The 19,655-nt window shown below is 36.7% G+C and overlaps 1 protein-coding gene across 1 annotated transcript; it reads right to left on the bottom strand.

Moving 5' to 3' along the window:
* Nucleotides 1–3,271: 3,271 nt before the first annotated feature.
* LOC101897659 (waprin-Thr1) lies at nt 3,272–4,161 on the bottom strand. Its single transcript, XM_005190758.4, has 4 exons — nt 4,022–4,161; nt 3,882–3,947; nt 3,620–3,796; nt 3,272–3,534 (listed from the first exon to the last, which is right to left on the bottom strand). The coding sequence occupies exons 1-4, from the start codon at nt 4,023–4,025 to the stop codon at nt 3,434–3,436; spliced, it is 348 nt and encodes a 115-aa protein (XP_005190815.1). The 5' UTR covers nt 4,026–4,161; the 3' UTR covers nt 3,272–3,433.
* Nucleotides 4,162–19,655: the final 15,494 nt, after the last annotated feature.

Genomic DNA, 19,655 nt, shown 5'->3' with positions numbered 1-19,655 from the left:
TTCAAATATTAAACAAGTCAAAATAAACTGTCCCAACTTGATTAAATGGTTGAATAAACAATGACGCTGAGCGAACTCGATTCAAAGAAGACAATCACGGTTGAGATTGCTCATTTACATTCATGTGTTCGATCAACTCATGTTGCTGAACACATCAAACCGTCTCGAACGCTCATGTTTGATTGTGAGTGAAGTGATTCAAACTGAGCGTTCGATTCGATCCGAAGCGAAAACGGTCATTTCATTCAGATCAAACTAAACGACTGCATCAACAAAAATCATGTAAGAAACCGAGTATGCTTGAATTTTTGCATACTCGTTGCAGCCCTCTGGTATGCATCAATAGATCTTTCAACATCATAAAGACTGAGAACCGAATTCAGTCTAGAAGCAAGTACATCAATTTTGGTGAAAATCGGCTTAGATATAGCTATAGCTCCCATATACAGAGTGAGATGAAAAAAACTACAACCAACTGCAGACTGCTCTCATTTCTAAGCCACTCGTCCGACACTTGTTATATTGTTGACAGTGACATGTCATTATATTGCTTACAAGCGTACAAAAGCATTTTGGTGACAATTTTCCAGAAAAAAGTCATTCGTGATGGAAATCAAGCGTGATAGTGTGATTTCTTTATATTTGGCTAGAAAACCACAAGAGGCTATCGTTAGAGCACTCTAGCATTTAAATGTGAATAAATCTTTTTTGTATCTTACCATCGCTTGTTACCATGATACTGGTAGCGTAGCCCGACGTCAAGGAAGTGGATGGTAGAAAACAGCAACATCAGCAGAAATGGTTCGAAAAGTTGATCGAAACCCGCGTCGCAGTGCCCGAAAAATGGCAATATTTCATTCGGCAAATATTTAAAAATGAGATCAATATGATAACGGTCCACGATTATATAACGGTACGCCTCATATTCGGTATTTTGATGATTTAGCTACATTTTTCAATGGAATTGTCTGAAACTCTACACAAGGAGTTCCTTTATGAGTACTTTATACCCTAGAAGAGAATTGTCTATATAGGGCCATGATATCTTGTATCCCCCATATAACGGTACCCCCGATATTAGGTGTTTTGATGATTTCAGCCAAATATTTCAATGGAATTGTCTTAAAATCCACAAAAGGACTTATTTGTGAGTACATTACCGCCTGGAAGAGCATTGTCTTTATAGGTCCATAATATCATATATCCCCTATATAACGGTTCCTCCCTAAGTTCGGTAATGTGTCGACTTTTAGCCACACTTTTCAACGAAATTGTTTGAAAACCCACACAATTAGTTCCTTGTGAGTACTTTATTTCGTAGAAAATGAATTGTCTATATAGGTCCACGATATCGTATGGCCCCATATAACGGTACCTCCAATATTCGGTATTTTAATTATATCATCCAAATTTTTCAATGGATTTGTCTTAAATTGGTTCCTTCTGAGTACTTTAGCCACTAGAAGAGAATTGCCTACATAGGTCCACGTTTTAGTATATCGCCCATATAATGGTACCCCGTTCGGCATTTTCATGCTTTTTGCGACATTATACACCAAAATTGTTTCACATTTCGTATTTGAAGTTCGGAACCATTACTAGAGCCTATGACAAAAAATATTTATGCAAGACCATGTCATCGTATAGCCCCCATATAACGGTTTTCATTTGAGCGGTATTTATACCCTACAACACTATGTGTTGGGGGTATTATAAATTTGATTGGGCCGAAAATTATGTAACACCTCGAAATATTGGTTTCCCACATAGGAAAGTATATATGGATTTTCCTATCTCGCCGAGCTGAGTCGATCTAGCTATGTATGTCCGTCTGTCCGTCTGTCCATGTTAATTTGTAATCAAGCTACAGGTCGCAATTATGACCCGATCCTCACTAAATTGAAAATGGAGGTGGGGTTATGGTCAGAATAGAACCCTATTGTTTTTGGAGATGAGCGCACGATATTTAGGGGTTGAAATGGACCAAAAACACGAAAATTTCTTGATTTTGCAGTTGCTCTATAGGCCACAATTATGAGTTAGAGTTTAGAAGTGGGCAGAAACCTACCAATTTGGGCGGCCATCGGACAATAATTAGCGGGTAAAATAGACCCTAACTTTTATGTAAGAAAATAGGAAAATGTCCACTAAATCGCGAATATTTTCAATCCAGCCAAATCACAAACACATTAAAAGATAACTTCTGACCATTACAGTGATGTTAATAGTCAAGAAATCGGATATATAGCAAAATAAATACAATATATATGTAAAATAATTTATCTTATTTATTCTGCTTATAAATCAAGAACCGCTGGGCCGATTTTCACAATTCCCATCAATTCGGAATAGTATCTTGCCAGAAAACGATAAAATGTAAGAAAAACGCGGAAAAATATACCAATAAAAAAGTGAATATATTTAGTCGATTTTTTTTTCAATTTTTGTCATATTTTTTATCGCATGCGATTTTTTCAATTTGACTTACAATTTTGAATTGTAAATTTTCTAAATTTTTACACTCCCCAACACTACGTTTGCGATCCTCACAAAATTTTGCATAGGGGCAGGGTTAGGGTCAGAATTAAAACCTATTGTTCTTAGGATGTAAATTTAGAGGTGCAAATGGACTAAAAATAAATTTATTTTTTCTAATTTTGTAATCGCTCTATAGGCCACACTTGAAAATTAATCGACACGGAATTTCGCATCAGAAGAGAGTAAAATGGACCACAACTTTCGTGTGAAATTTTTTTGAATACTTACAAAACAACAGAGTGCGTAAATATTGGCCATATTTTCCAGGCCAAAAAACTAAGGGTAACCTTTGGGCGGGGCTCTTTAACATAATTTCAAAAATGAAATCTTCCAAAATGGATTTGGATATAAGGGGACTTCGAACATATTGTAGTGTTGTAGGGTATCACATGGTCGGCCCCGCACAGTGAAAATCGATTCAGAATTGGATATACCTCCCATATATTAGTTCCCTCTGAAACCAAATTATAACTGCTCTGAAGCCAAAGGTGTTTGATGTTTGAAAACCTACCACTGTATTGAAACAACATTGTATAGTTTTTATAACAGTGTAAAGTTTTTGTTGCTCTGTGTTATTAAGCCGGCATTATTTAAACGCCACTCAATTAAAAAAAAAAACAATATTTGTTTATTCCTCCACAGAGCTTTACTAATGCAAACACCAAACGTCTTACTACTATTCAATGTGGACAGACAACAAACTCGAACAACATACATATTAAACGATTCCAAGTAAAATGTTAATAAACGGGTTTTATTATTCAAAAAAAACATACATCAAGTTGTTGGTGAACAAAAAAAAAAAAAAAAAAAAAAAAAACACGTAGAGAATGCCCTTCATTGGAAAGATGATCGGCAATTTGTCACCACAGCTTAGCATCTACCCCACATCCGATTAGGCACGCACACATTTGGGTCTCTTGGTGGAACGATCCGATTCACATTTTTCAAAAGAGCTGCATTTGACATTACCGCAGTACGAACCACTGGAGCCGGCTGTAGGGAAAGAGTGCGAAACAAATAAAAAACATCAGTGAAATATGAGCGACGCAATTTTAACCTCAGGGTCAACACCACTTACAGTTCTTGCTGGAGAATGGCGAAGTGTCACGGCTGCCAGAATTACTTAAGAGATTTGGTTGGACACAAGAGCGTCCATTGCACAGATTGGGACAACATTTACCGCCAATGGCACTGCATTCCGAGTCGTGTAAACATTTGGGGGTACATGTCTGCACCTTGGTCGACGAAGGACAATCTACAGCAAAAGTACAGAAGTGGCGAAAAAACGGTCAATGGTTTGAGAACAAGGCCAAACATTTAAGGCCCCCGGTTAAACTTACCGCCAGCAGCCAAGGACATAACCACCAAACTCAAAGCAAATAGAGTGAAAATAAGTGTTTTGTTTGCTGTAAAGAGATCCAAAGTTATTAAATACTGTATTTGTGACATTACTTGAAAAAGGACAAACAAACAAACAAACCCATTTTGTTTTAGTTCAGATAGAGCACACTTGCAGTTGTTTACACGTTCAATATTTAAATCAAACTGAGCTTAATTGTTTTGAGCAGCCAAAGGCCAAGCGGTAGACAGACGCTTTGCTTTGTATGTGTTGAGCTTCGTGAGTTTTGTTTTTTTTTGTTTTGTTTAATAAGAAGAGAAAAGATGATCACATCGCAAATGCAGAGTTGCCAGATTATGCACAGCTGACTTTCATGAAACCGTTATGTTTTGTTAATGTTGTTCGCTATGTCATAAGAAGATAATTATGTTTTTATAGCCTGAATTGGGAGATATGGAGTTGAACCCTATTTGGTTTCACTGGAGCTCTCAGAAAGTAATTGATGGACAATTCACTCAGGAAACGCAGCCATTTTGTTGGTATTCAAATAGCCAAAAATTATTAAATCCGCTGGATTTAAATTTTAACGTGATATTAAATAAATAAAAAATAATAATATAATAATAATTTGTTGTTGCAAAATGGTCAGGCTTTGTTGTTTTTATAAAAACAACGTTTGTTTATTAGTGGAGAAATATGGTAATGTTTACCAGGGGGTAAGGCAGGCTATTAATAGACAAGACACGGTCGACGAAGGGGTTTTTGTTGTAACAGACAAAACCAACTTACATGGTTATGCTACTTCGTTCAGGTTTAACGGAAGCAAAACAAGTGGAGAAAGATGTAAATGTTTAAAAGTGTGGTTGTAAGATTTAGAAGACTTTCCAAAAGAATTTTAGTTTTATTTAATTTATTGGTTCCTCTTCTATTTAGCTTACGATCTCGTCACTTGGGTAAAAAATGTTTTTTGTCATAGAAGTTATTTTTAAAATCACTTCTGGGGAGAACATCCCAGACAAAAAACAAGGGAACTGATGCGGATTGGTGGCTCTTTCCGAAACCTAGATATTTCCTGCCTTACCTCCTGGTAAACATTACCATCGTTCTCCACTAATAAACAAACGTTGTTTTTATAAAAACAACAGTAAAGGGGTAAAGCCTGACCATTTTGCAATAATAAAAATATAATACTATTTTTAAATCCGCTGAATATTTTATTATATGAAAACAAATCTTAATTGTTTATTCAGCTTTCCCACTTTTTATAAGCTATACCACATAGTGGTGAGGGTATTAGGTCTTTGTGCATTTGTTTGTAATATGGAGAAGGAAGCGAGATAGACCCATAGTTACTTTTAAGGATCTTCATAGAACAACTTTCTGAGTCGATTCATGCATGTCCTACCGTTCGTCTGTCAGAAGAAATTTTCCAAAAAATATTTGTTTGCCCAAGGACGAACCCTATTGAAATTTGTGATGAACGGATCCGATTAAGATATAGCTCCCATATATATCCTCAGCCGATTTCGGCTTAATTGTGCGCTAAAAAGCCAATATCAATCCAAATGACCTGAATTTTGGCATATATGGCATAATATGGATCCGAAAACAATGATATTTGGTACCAGATATCTTATAAAGCTCGGAAATACCTTTGCCAAATTTTATCGAGAACTGCTAAGATTTGGATATAGCTCCCATATATATCCTTAATCCGATTTCAGGTTTATTGCGCAAATAATGGCTAATATCAGCCCAAATGGAGTGAATTTCGAGACGTACGTTTCCATTTTGTGCAACTCGGCTCCGATATATATTTTTATACCCTACAACACTATGTGATGGGAGTATTATAAGTTTGATTGGGCCAAAAATTATGTAACACCTCGAAATATTGGTTTCCCGCATAGGAAAGTATATATGGATCTTCCTAGATGAGTCGATCTAGCTATGTATGTCCGTCCGACCGTCTGTCCATGTTAATTTGTAATCAAGCTACAGGTCGCAATTATGAAGCGATTCTCGCGAAATTGAAAATGGAGGTGGGGTTAGGGTCACAATAGAACCCTATTGTTTTTGGAGATGATCGCAAGATATTTAGGGGTTGAAAACAGAAAAATTTCCTGATTTTGCAGTTGCTCTATAGCTATAATATATATATATAATAAAAAGTTATATCTTTTGTTCCATTTTATTCCATTTTTGTCATATTTTTTATCGCGTGCGATTTTTTTCAATTTGACTTACAATTTTAAATTGTAAAAATTTCTAAATTACACTACGTTTTGTCGCAATTATCGTCCGATCCTCACGAAATTTTGCATGGGGGTAGGATCGGAATTGAAGCCTATCGTTCTTAGTATGTACATTTGGAGGCTAAGTATGTACATTAAATGGCTAACAAATTAAATATTTTAATTTTTGTATTGTGGCCTATAGCACAATTGAAAACTAATCGACACGGAATTTCGCATCGGAAGAGAATTGAGGACAGGGAAGAAGTCTAGCATTTTGGATGATCATTGGATTATATTTATCTGTAAAATAGACCAAAACTTTCGTGTGCAACTTCGTCCGCTTGAATACCCTTTGAATGAAACCTTTATATAGGAGTTATACGAAGACGTGGATCTGCAAACACAATTTTCTGTCATAGGTTGTAGTACGCACTACGAACAAAAAATACAACATTTTAAACAAATCCGGTGAATAATGTCGCTTTAATAATATACGAAAACGTGGACTGGCGAAGACGTGGTCCTGCATAAGCAATTGTTTGTCCCAGGCTCTAGACTCTAGTACCGATTCCTAACTTCAAATATTACAACACTAAAATCATCAAAATATCGAATATCGGGAGGTATCGTCATATGGGGCTATACGAAGAGGTGGACCACCTGCATAGAAAATTAGCTGTACGACCAAAAATTCTCTTAAGAAGTTCTCTTTCACTTTTTTGTCCATCAAGGCTTTTACATTTTCTTAGATATAAATCGACCAAATCGACATGATCAACCTAGTGACTACTTCATGAATTCTTAGTAAAATAAAAATTCTCATTTATAAGTAGAGGTTAATTGAATCGACCTAAACACACACATACTCAATGTTGTAGGCGTCATTTTCGTGTTCTCATCTTGCCGAAGGTCTACAAAACAGGTTTGTTTAATTTCAGTTTTAACAAAATAGAAAATAAAAAAAAAAAAAACAGAGAAACACCAACAACATACATCATGAAACTGGCTTTGCGATCACAAATTTAATTCAATATTCATAACAAACGTGCTGAGCGTTTTTTGTTCAGCTAAACTGTAAATAATTATTATTAAATTTATAGATTACACTGGCAAGGATCGGTGATAACCGGAGCATGTCACTCCTACGAAGCCTAAAGCCAACATTTGCTTGCTTCGTGTGTGTGTGTGTGTGTGTATGTGTTAGTTTGTGTATTATCAGTAGTAGAAGCAAGTGGATATAAGTGTTGGATGCTTGGCCTTTGAATTTGAATTTTTGAAATCTTTATTTCGTTCCACAAATGGGCGATGTCGGTAACACACCTACTTTATATTTGCACTTGACTTGAAATCTAAACAAACAACCTGTGCCACATTGAAATTGACATCTTGTGTGGCAGATATGATATGCTTTCTATTAATTAACTTTAGATAAAGCGAACGTGATTTTAGATGGGTTCGTGTGGCCTCTAGAAAATGTTTGAAAATGTCTTAATAAAAATAAACTGTTGTGATTTGATATGTGGAATCCTGTAAAATGTTTGGGATAATGTGAATAGATATTCTAATGAAAAATCGTGCAACATAACCTACAGGGTGAGATAAAAAAACCTGCAATAAAGTCAAACGCTCTAATTTTTATTTTTTTTAAATTTTATGAATGAAAGCAAAAAATAGAAATAGCATCAAATTTTAGAATAAGTCTAGATTTGTTCGAATTGGTCACCTTTGGCACGAATTATGGCCTTCAAACGGCCAATGAAACCATCACATGCTGCCCGAATGTTTCTCTGCGGTATTTTGGCCCATTCCCGGCGAAGCGCTTGCTTTAGGTGATCGACACTTTGGTATTTTTATACCCTGCACCATAGTATGGAGGGTATATTAAGTTTGTCATTCCGTTTGTAACACCTCGAAATATACATTTTAGACCCCCCAAAGTATATATATTCTTGATCAGCATAAAATTCTATGTCGATTTATCAATGTCCTTCCGTCTGTCCGTCTGTCCGTCTGTGGAAATCACTCTAGCTTCCGAACGAAATGAATTAGGTTGATAAAATTGTACTCAAATGTGTACTATGTCTGCAGGACTTTTGGTATTGAAAATGGGCCATGTAGGTTCACGTCTTCGTATAGCCCCCATATAAAGGTACCTCCCGATATGCGGTATTTTGATGATTCTAGCGACATTTGTTACTGGAATTGTTTCAAAATTAATATTTAAAGTTCATAATAGATGCTACGGCTTAAGACAGAAAATGGGCTATGTAGGTCCATGTCTTCGTATAGCCCCCATATAACGGTACCTCCCGATATTCGGTATTTTGATGATTTTAGCGAGATTATTTACCGGAATTGTTTCAAATTTGGTATTTGACGTTTTAAATAGATACTACAGCATAAAACAGAAAATGGGTCATATAGGTCCACGTCTTCGTATAGCCCCCATATAACGGTACCTCCCGATATTCGGTATTTTGATGATTTTAGCGAGATTATTTACCGGAATTGTTTCAGTTTTAGTATTTGAAGTTCGTAATGAATACTACATCCTAAGACAAAAAATGAGTCATGTAGGTCCACGTCTTCGTATAGCCCCCATATAACGGTACCTCCCGATATTCGGTATTTTGATGATTTTTGCGGCATTATTTACCGGAATTGTTTCACATTTTGCATTTGAAGTTCATAATGGATGCCACATTTTGCATTTGAAGTTCATAATGGATGCTACAGCCCATCACAGAAAGTTGACTGTGCAGGTCCACGCCTTCTTATAGCCCCCATATAACTGTACCCCCGATCTTCGGTATTTTCATGATTTTAGCGACATTATTTACCGGAATTGTTTCAACTTTCGCATTTGAAGTTCGTAATGAATACTACAGCCTATGACGTAAAATTGTCTGTGCAGGTCCACGTCTTCATATAGCCCCCATCTAACGGTATCCCCCGATATTCGGTATTTTAATGATTTTAGCGACATTATTTACCGGAATTGTTTCAAATTTCGCATTTGAAGTTCGTGAAGTTCGATATTAAAGCCTAAAATTGCCTGTGCATTATAAACAGATTTTTTTCAAGTTTCGTATTTGAATATTGTAATAGCTTGTGACAAAAGTTGCCTATGCAAGATTTTTAAGGGATTTTATTTTTTTTTTTTGAAAATTGTTAAATTTGTACCAAATGGTGGAGGGTATTCAAAGTTCGGCCCGGCCGAACTTACAGCTTTTTTACTTGTTTAGTACCAACCTTGCTTTCCAAAATAGTCCAGACACAATAGTCCAACGGATCGGCGCGTGCTGAGTGCCATGGTGCTGAATCCTGTTGGAATGTCCAAGATCTGCGGCCAAAATGTTTGCGTGGCCAAGCCTGAATACACCTTCCAGAATATTTTCGCGATAATAATCGGCATTTATTCTGATGCCACGGTCGATTAATACAAGGGGAGAGCGACCATCGCCTGTCATGGCGGCCCACACCATCACCATGGCCGGCGCTTGAGTTCTGGTGGCCAACCGAAGGTGCACATTTTCAGCTGACCTCTTTGGCAAGTAAACACGATAATTTTGTTTGTTTACAAACTGCTGGACAACGAATGTTTTCTCATCTGAGAAAACCAAATTCGGCAGTTCATCACATTCGGCCAAGCAAAGCTCTTTTGAGTTTATTTTCTCTCTGTTGCGGCGTAAGTTCTTGATTTTTTTTTTTTGGAATTTCCGTGGCTTCCGGTTAAAACCCATTTTTCTCATTTTTCAATATTTGTCGAATGGAATATTGCGATATGTTCAGCTTACGAGCCATTTTCGGCCACTGCGACGCGGGTTTCGATCAAGTCGCTCCCACATAATAGTTCCTCCGGATATTCAGTATTTTGATTTTTGCTAAATTTTTCCACGGATTTGTCTAAAATTTGGTATTTGTAGTTCATAATGTGTTCTAGCTCCGTCGGCAGAACATTGAATTATAAAGCGCACATATAACGATACCCACCGATACTCGGTATTTTGTCACATTTACCCACGAAATTGTTTCAAATTTGGTATTTTAATAAGATTTGATAGATGATAATACTCGAAGTATAAACTTGTCTAAAGAGGTTCCCGTTTGGGTGTGGTCCCACCAAAGGGTCTTACTGGCATTTGTAGTTTAAAGTGAATTCATATACTTTTTATATCAAAATGTTTTCTTTACCCAATGGTGTAGTTAAAGTTCGGTCCGGTCGAACATAATGTTTTTTTTTACTTATTTTGAAAAATATTGGTTCCAAATCTATTATGATTATTCGAAAAGAAGAGGAGGAATTAGGTTACATTTTTGCTTTTATTATTTGGTAGATATGGATATGTTTCTTAGGGGGATCTTAATTTTAGTCAAACGTATTGTACGGTATCAAATGTTCGGCCCCACCCGACCATAGCCTATGCTTACTTGTTTAAATCTGTTTTACCCTTATGTAAGAACTATACCAAAAAGTGAACTGACATGACCTATTCTTAGACCAATGAATCTTAAAGTAATTCAAACCTCTATATATTCAATGTTTGCAAAATGTATCTCCAAATATTGGAGTTCATGACGGTCCCTATAAATGCCTTAAAAAGTTTGGTTGAAGAAACCAAAACTCCTCTGGGATTTTATACAACAAAGTAATTTTCTAAAGGTCCCGAATTTCTTTCTCTGCATTCATTCATTAAAAGTGAAAGTGATTTAAATACGTGGAAAATTGAAATATTTTTCACTCCAATCTGTTCGCCTATATTTCAACACTTGGGAAAAAAATGACAACATAATGACTATGCCTGCGGCAAAAAGGTGTGATTGTGTGTGAATGTTGTCAGCCGGACTAGCGGCGCATGATGATGATGTACTGGCAACTTGCAATCCTGTGAGAGTTTTATCGCAACAACGACAACACAACAACAACTCATTCAATTATTAAAATGTCATTTATAACACCAAGTTTTTGAGCGGCAACAACGACATCGTCGTCATTGCAAAATGACAAACCGACAACACTTCGAACAACCACATCACTTATATTTATTTTTTTTTACTTAGGATATTATTCGGCCAAGGCTTAGAAGTGGAATTTCTTTGTAATTGCTGGGCCAGAGATTGCTTGTTTTTGTTGCCATGCTTATTCACACACCATCCCACACGACGACGGGCGAGTGTGGAACAAACAGATCGACTACAAAACAAATCTTGGTCAGTATGTTGAATATCAACTGACCGATAGATAGATGGACTGTGAGAAGTTTTTCTCATGCCTGTCACAATTGCTGGTGTTGCTTTTGTCGTTGTCACAGTTCCCGCCTTTGCCGTCGTGCCCGTTGTCACACTATAAAATTTTTCTAGCTTCAACACCTTGAGGCTCTGCAAAAAAAATATAAAACTGAAACCTATTTTCGCTTTTTTGCCATGGGTTTTATGTAAATTCACTTTTAAATGGTTTAATGCAATTATGGCGGCGATATGTTTATGTTAATTGGGTGAAATGGAAAGTGATTTTTCAAGCGCCTGGGATTTTTCATCTCGTCGCCTTATTGTTGCTTACAATTTTTTTTTATGAATGTAAGAGAGCGTGGAGTTGAAAAAATTGAAAATTACTATAACAATTTATATCACAAGCACACCTACAATGAGTTGACACATACATACATATATGTATTGGTTCATTGGTGGAATGTTGAATAATTTTTAACACCACACCACTAATATAATGACTGTTGTATTATATGATAGACCGAAAAAAGCCTTCATCCAAACAAAATTTTTAGACCAAATGCCTATTTGGAGGAAATCCGATTTGGGATATTTACTGTGCCTTATCCCAGTAAAGATAACTACATACTTTTCATTAACATTTAGCCATCAACAAGGTACATATACAAGGTGAGATGAAAAAACTGCAACCAACTTCAGACTGCTGTCACTTCTAAGCCACTCGTCCGACAGCTTTTAAATTATTCTAGTGACAGCTCATTATATTATTTACATGCGTACAAAGGCCTTTTGGTGAGAATTTGCTGAAAATGTGCACCTTCGGCTGGCCTTCAGAACTCAAGCGCCGGCCATGGTGATAGTGGGGCCAACCATAATAACCGATGGTCGCTCTCCGCTCGTATTAATCGTGGCATCAGAATAAATGCCAAATATTATCGCGAAAATATTCTGGAGGGTGTATTAAAGCCTTGGGCACGCAAACATTTTGGTCGCAGACCTTGGACATTCCAAAAGAACTCAGCACGCGCCACCTAAGAATGGTTACAAAATGAGGTTCCTCGCTTCATTTCCAGCGCACAATGGCCACCAAAATCTCCGGATACCAATCCGTTGGACTATTGTGTCTGGAGTATTTTGGAAAGCAAGGTAAGCTCTCAAAAATACCAAAGTTTCGATCACCTCAAGCAAGCGCTTCGCCGGGAATGGGTCAAAATACCGCAGAGCAACATTCGGGCAGCGTGTGATGGTTTCATTGGCCGTTTGAAAGGCATAATTCGTGCCAAATGTGACCAATTCGAACAAATCTAAACTTATTCTAAAATTTGATGCTATTTCCGACATTTTTTGTTTTCATTCAATAAAATTTTAAAAAAATGTTAAAATTATGGCGTTTAATTTTGTTGAAGTTTTGTTATTTCACCCTGTATATTCTTGATCAGCGTAAAATTCTAAGACGATTTAGCCTTGACCGTCCGTCCGTCTGTTGTCGTAGTGTCAAAACAAATTAAGGAAATTAAATTTAAGGAAACTAAATTTTTGTACAGATCAGCCTTTTCTGTGCAGGCAGGTCAAGTTCGAAGATGGGCTATATCGGTCCACGATATCGAATGGTCCCCACATAACGGCACTCCTCGATATTCGGTATTTTGATGACTTTTCAACGACATTGTATAAAATTCTACACAAGAAGTTCTCTGTGAGTACTTATCCCCTAAAAGGGAATTTTCCATATAGGTCCACGATATCGTATAACCCCCATACATGCCCCCTCCCGATATTCGTTTTTTTTAATGATTTTAGACACATTTTTTCAATCGTATAGTCTAAAAATCCACACAAGGAATTCTCTCTGAGTACTTTAGCCCCTGGAAGAGAATTGTCTGGAATATGGGTGCTACGCTTTAGTGTAGCACCCATATAACGCTTCCCGAGATATTTGGTATTTCCAGGATTTTCTCAACATTATACACCCGAATTGCGTCAAATTTCGTATTTGAAGTTCATAATGGGTTCTAAAACCTATGACGCAAAATAGTCTATGCAGGTATACGTTTTAGTATAGCCTCCATGCACCAGTACCAGTGTCACATATAATGGTGTGATTATTTAAATTATCAACCCTTTTGATAATTTCATTTACATTACACCGGTGCGGAATTTATTTTTCAGTGATATACCAATGGATACCATCCATCTATCCATCCACCTATCCACTTAATGGTAATTGTGTAATTTTAGTTATTCTTTCCCGGGACATTTTGTGGCAACAATGACGGCTGCATAACTACCGACCGTTTTATGGCCAAAATGATGTGGCTGTGATTTTCGCTGTAACTCATAAAATACAAATCTTATCAGTCTATAATTTTTGCATTTTACAAATTTCTCACATTTTAAGGCAATGCCAACGGCAGTAACAACAGTTGTTGGGTGGTTAGACCAGGGAGGGTGTTCGGAGGTATCCGTGGACAGATATTTACACACAGGAAAAGTGCTAAACACATCTACCATTCACCGGCATAACATGATGACGACATACATACCCACATAGATACCTACATACTTTGCCACCTTGGTGGCAGGCACCATTACCAAGTAATGGAAATATGGCCCAAAAATTACGGCAACTGTTGCAGCAGGCGGCAAGAGAGTGTAATACGGAAGCATTTCTGTGAGCTGTTTAATTCAAAACAGACGCCTGCCGCCGCTTGTTGCTGCCGTTGTTGAAAAATGAAAATTGAATTTGAACAGCAGCAGCAGCAGCAGCAACAACAGAAAAAAAGACCCTTTTATCGGCGCCGGAGACGCTTATCTATCTCCACTGACAGCTTTTGCTGTGTAACGTAGAAATGAATGCAAATAAATTTCCATTTCGTAGGTTTTTGTTGGGGATGTTGTTGTTGTTGGTGGCCACAATCGCTGCCACTGAATTCTGTTGTTCCTGATGCTGATTTTTCTTTTCTTTGTTGGTGGTGTTGATGTTGTCGGTGGTGTTGTCGTTGATGGTGATTTTTTTCTCCATCATCATCATCATCATCAGCATCTGGGGCCACGTACCACCAACATCGCACTATGAGTAAAATCATAAAATAACCGACAAGAGCAAACAACAAATAAAACGAAACAACAATTTTTATATACTTTTAATATTTTTTTCTCTCTGCTATATGCAATCAAGTAACAATAAAAACGTACACTCAAAGAAAGACAATAGTTCAAATGCCGCCAATCTAATCGAATCGCAGCTATCTGTTGATGTTGGTGGTCAATATGGTGTTGAGATATCTATCTATATTAATAAATCACTAAAGATATTCTAAAAGTGGGGCGTGTCGACTTTATGAAACCCTACATCCCTTTGCATATTTAGTAGAGCTTCATATAAATAAAATTAAGCTATATCCAAATCCGAACTGATCTCGACAACATTTGTCGAAGGAATTTTTGAGCTGTATTGGATATATTTCCCGGCTGTGGAGGACAAAAAAAATCGGAGGAACAATATATATGGGAGCTATAGCTATATTTTTGAACCGATTTTCACCATATTTGAAGTAATGGTAGTAAGTATGGAGGATACAGGGTGAGATGAAAAAACTGCAACCAACTTCAGATTGCTGCCATTCCTAAGCCACTCGTCCGACAGCTGATAAATTTATTGCAGCGACAGCTCGTTATATTTGTTATGTTTACAAGCAAAAGCATTTTCGTGGGAATTTTCCAGAAAAAAGTCATTGGTGGTGGAACTCAAGCGTGGTAGTGTGATTTCTTTATATTTGGTTGGAAAACCACAAGTGGCTATCGTTAGAGCACTCCAGCATTTAAATGTGAATAAATCTTTTGTGTCCCCTACCATCGCTTGTTACCGTGATACTTGTAGCGTAGCCCGATGTCAATGAAGTGGATGGAAGAAAACAGCAACATCAGCAGAAATGGTTAGAAATGTAAAGAAGCGACTTGATCGAAACCCGTGTCGCAGTGGCCGAAAAATGGCTCGTGAGCTGAACATATCGCAGTATTCCATTCTGCAAATATTGAAAAATGAGCTCGAGGTAAAGTCTTTGAAATTCTAAAAAGTGCAAGAACTTAGACCGCAACCGAAAGAAAATAGACCCAAGTGGTGAACACGCCGAATTTGGTTTTCTCCGATGTGAAAACATTCGTTATCCAGCAGTTTGTAAACCAACAAAAAGATCGTGTTTTCTTGCCAAAGAGGTCGGATGAAAATGTCCACCTTCAATTGGCTACCAGAACTCAAGCGCCGGCCATGTTGACGGGGGTGGGCCCCTTTAACAGCCGATGGTCGCTTTCCGCTCGTATTTTTCGAATATTATCGCGAAAATATTCTGAAGGGTGTATTAAAGCCTTGGGCACGCAAACATTTTGGGCGCAGACCTTGGATATTCCAACTGGACTCAGCACCATCGCACTCAGCACGCGCCACCCAAGAGGTTCCTCGTTTCATTTTCAGCGCACAATGGCCACCAAAATGGCCGGATACCAATCCGTCGTACTATCTGAAGTATTTTGGAAAGCAAGGTTGGCACTAAAAAATACCAAAATGTGGCGATCACCTCAAAGAAGCGCTTTGCCGGGAATGGACCAAAATATCGCAGAGCAACATTCAGGAAGGGTGTGACAATTTCATTGGCCGTTTGAAGGCCATAATTCGTGCCAAAGGTGACCCATTCGAACATCTAAAACCTAAACTTATTCTAAAATTTGCTGTTATTTCCGACATTTTTTGCTTTCATTCAATAAAATTAAAAAAATGTAAAAATTTTGGCGTTTGACTTTGTTGCAGTTTTTTTTTATCTCACCCTGTATGGGTGCCATATCCAATTCTGAATCGATTTTCATTAAATTTGACGAAGATATTTTTATATTTTATATCAAATAACATTGCTATAGAGTGCATGATATCACTTCGAGGAGGATTATATTAAAAAAATATATATCGGAGCCGAGTTCAACCAAATGAAAACTTACGTCTCTAAATTCACTCCATTTGGGCTGATATTAGCAAAATAAACCTGAAATCGGATTAAGGATATATATGAGAGCTATATTCAAATCTGACCCGATCTCGATAAAATTTGGCAAAGGTATTTCCGAGCTCTGTAACATATCTAGCTAAAGCTATATCCGAACCTATTTTCACCAAATTTTATTTACTTGCTTCTAGACTGAATTAGGATGATTTCCAAATTTGATGTACTTACTTCTATGCTGAAGTCCGTTGGAAGTGCCATATTTCAGGTCATTTGGACTGATCTAACCACTATGTGGTGTAGGGTATAAAAATGTTTGAATAATTGTTATATCAGTCTAGGTTTTCCAATACTTCCTAAATAAACCGAAAATCAAACAATTTAAAAGTTTTATAGACTTTTTCTGTACATTTTCTGTCATTTGCAATTTTTGAACAAGTAAAACTACCGAATGCAATATATCAGATACTCTTTGGCTGAGACGATGATATTCCCATCCACTTTTGACATTTTGTTATAATTAACTAAATTTCCGTACATTTTATTTGAGTGTAAAAATGTAGGAGAAAAACAAAAATTGAAAAACTTCTGACTTGCTTGCTAGCTGTTAACTAAAGTTGATAGTGCAACAGCGCCAACTGTATGAATATATGAATGTATGTGTATGTGTGTGTGTTTGGCTTTGTCTCCTTCCCGCATAGTATATCTACGCGAGATGCAGTGTAATATAAATTTCCAGGGAACATAATAAATAGTTTAACTCATTGTCAGTGGCAGCAATTACTTTTGGGTTATTTTTCTTCTTCATCTCCGTTGCGCCGTCATCATCGGCATCATAGTCTGTGGTGTTACCAGGTTATGTTTGCTGCTGCTGCGGCTGCCAAAGGACTAACTACATCGCTTTTTTTGTTTGTGTAGTAGGTATGCGCTCCAGTGCGAATAATCACATGCTTACTTACCTACTACTGGATAAGTACTTGGCTTTTTGGAGAAGTAGCAACGTAATTTCCTACGGATGAAAGGTACCTTACCTGGCCGGCCTGCCTGGCTGCCTGGCAGCTTACAGACGTATTATCTAATCGTTTAAACAGTGAAACTGATTGATTATGTAGGTAATTTGGTCTTAAACTAAAGTGGTTTTTGTAGCTGTTGTTGTGTTGGGCTTTTTTCACCGTTACCCTACATTCGATTATCGTTCAACCCTCTAAATATGGGAAAATTGATTTGCATGATACTGTGGCTGTTGTTGTTGTGGCTGGTATTCGTAGATTAAGGAAAGTGTGATAATAGAACACTATGAGATGTGAGAGTAATGAAACATCTATTTGAGTTTACACAATTTTTAGTCATTAATTGACTTCTGAAAAAAATGCTGATGAACGTGTTTCGTTTGTTCCCACTAAACTAGGTGGCTCCAAAACAAATACATTTTGAGTTGTGTTATGATTATTCAAACTGTTGACCCTCTATGTAGTAGGCTCCGAAGGAGTTGGCCAATATTGTCCATTCCGTATCGGACCTAAATAAATATGATTTAATTAAAGCGACGTGAAAGGCTTTGACTATATCGACTACTTTCTTCACATTATATGAGACATGTAATAATTTTTAGAAAATGTTGAAATGTGCGTGTGTCAAAGAAAACTCAAATTTCGGGCGGGGCCGACCATATGATACCTACATAACTTTACATATTTATTAGAGCTCCCGTAACAAAGGAATTTATTTGAAGTAGATCATACCACCTTTTAACATTTGGCTTTGGTTTCTGAGGGAACTAATATATGGAAGGCATATCCAATTCTGAATCCATTTTCAGTAAATTTGACGGAGACATTTTTATCCTTTATATCAAATAACAATGCTATAGAGTGCATGATATCACTTCGAGAAGGATTATATTAAAAAAAAAAAAATATATATATATATATATATATATATATATATATATATATATATATATATATATATATAAATATATACACTGGTGGCCAAAACTAAAGCAACTTAAATCGCAAAGACAATAAATGTCCTGTAACTTTTACAAAAATAAACAAATCGTAATTATTTTTCCAGTTTTAAATGAGGGGTTTAATTCACTTTCAAGAAACTAAAAATAAAAATACAAAAATAATTTTGAGCGAAAAGTATTATGAGGAAAACTAAAATGACCCAATTTTTGCTTGGTCAAAACTAAAGCAACTTTTGATTTTTATTTTAAAATAATTAAATTTTGGCTAGTAGTCGATAGCATTATTTTTGATAGCAGCTGCACACCTACGAGGCATTGAATCTATAACACGCTCAATTTGATCCTTGGGTGTGCTTTCCCAGGCACCCCGAATTCTTAAGAAAATGTTGTGCTTATTTATTTCCGAATCTCTCTTGATCTTCCTATCTTCGATACTCCAAATGTTTTCTAAGAAGTTTAGGTCAGGTGATTGTGCCGGCCATAACAAAATATGAATTTTTGACTCCCGCAACCAATATTTGACAAGTTTTGAAACAAGTTTGGGATCATTGTCATGCTGAAACACCCAAATCAGCCGAATATTTTACTCAGCGTAAGGGAACAACGTGATGTCCAACACATCTTTGTAAACAAACCGATCCACAACTTCCTTTATTTTATGGATAGGCCCAAATCCATAGAAAGAAAAACAGTGCCACGCAATTTTTGGCCCTCCCTCATGCTTCACTGTACCTTTGCAACACTGCGGCTTGAGTTCTTCATTTTTTGGTCTTCTCACCATAAAATTTTTCACGTCTGAGCCTTTAATATAAAACGTAGACTCATCCCAGAAATAATGTTTTTTCCATTGAGCTTGATTCCACTTAATATTACCGTTTCCGAAAGCCTTTTTGATTTTTTCAGATATAAATGGTTTTTTGATGTCTTACGGGCACGCAGACCAGCTGCCACTACTCGTCTACGCACTGATCTCGAGCTTATATCCAATGATTGCTCTCTCACCAATCCAGTTGAACTCGAAAATGGTTGTTTTTTATTTCTCTCACAATTTGTGGATCAGTACCGGCTGAAGTTCTTCACGGTCTTCATCCGTTATGGACTGTTACTACTGATCCAGTTTCAAAAAACCGACTTAGTATACAGAAATAATTATGAAATCACATAAATATTTATGAAATATTTCTCGGAAATCATTTTCTGTGATATTTTGTTTTGATAGTCACTGATAATTTGCTGTTTTATTCAGGTACTGTATTTGCTTCTAGCCATTTTTAAAATTTTTTTGGGCAGTACTTAAAAAACGAAAAGAAAAACACATACTATTGTAAAAAACTTTTCAAAAAGGA

The sequence above is a fragment of the Musca domestica genome, unplaced genomic scaffold (assembly GCF_030504385.1).
Source record: "Musca domestica strain aabys unplaced genomic scaffold, Musca_domestica.polishedcontigs.V.1.1 29, whole genome shotgun sequence".
Taxonomy (NCBI): domain Eukaryota; kingdom Metazoa; phylum Arthropoda; class Insecta; order Diptera; family Muscidae; genus Musca; species Musca domestica.
Note: the sequence above shows the minus strand (reverse complement) of the source record. Positions and strands in the feature narration are given on the sequence as shown.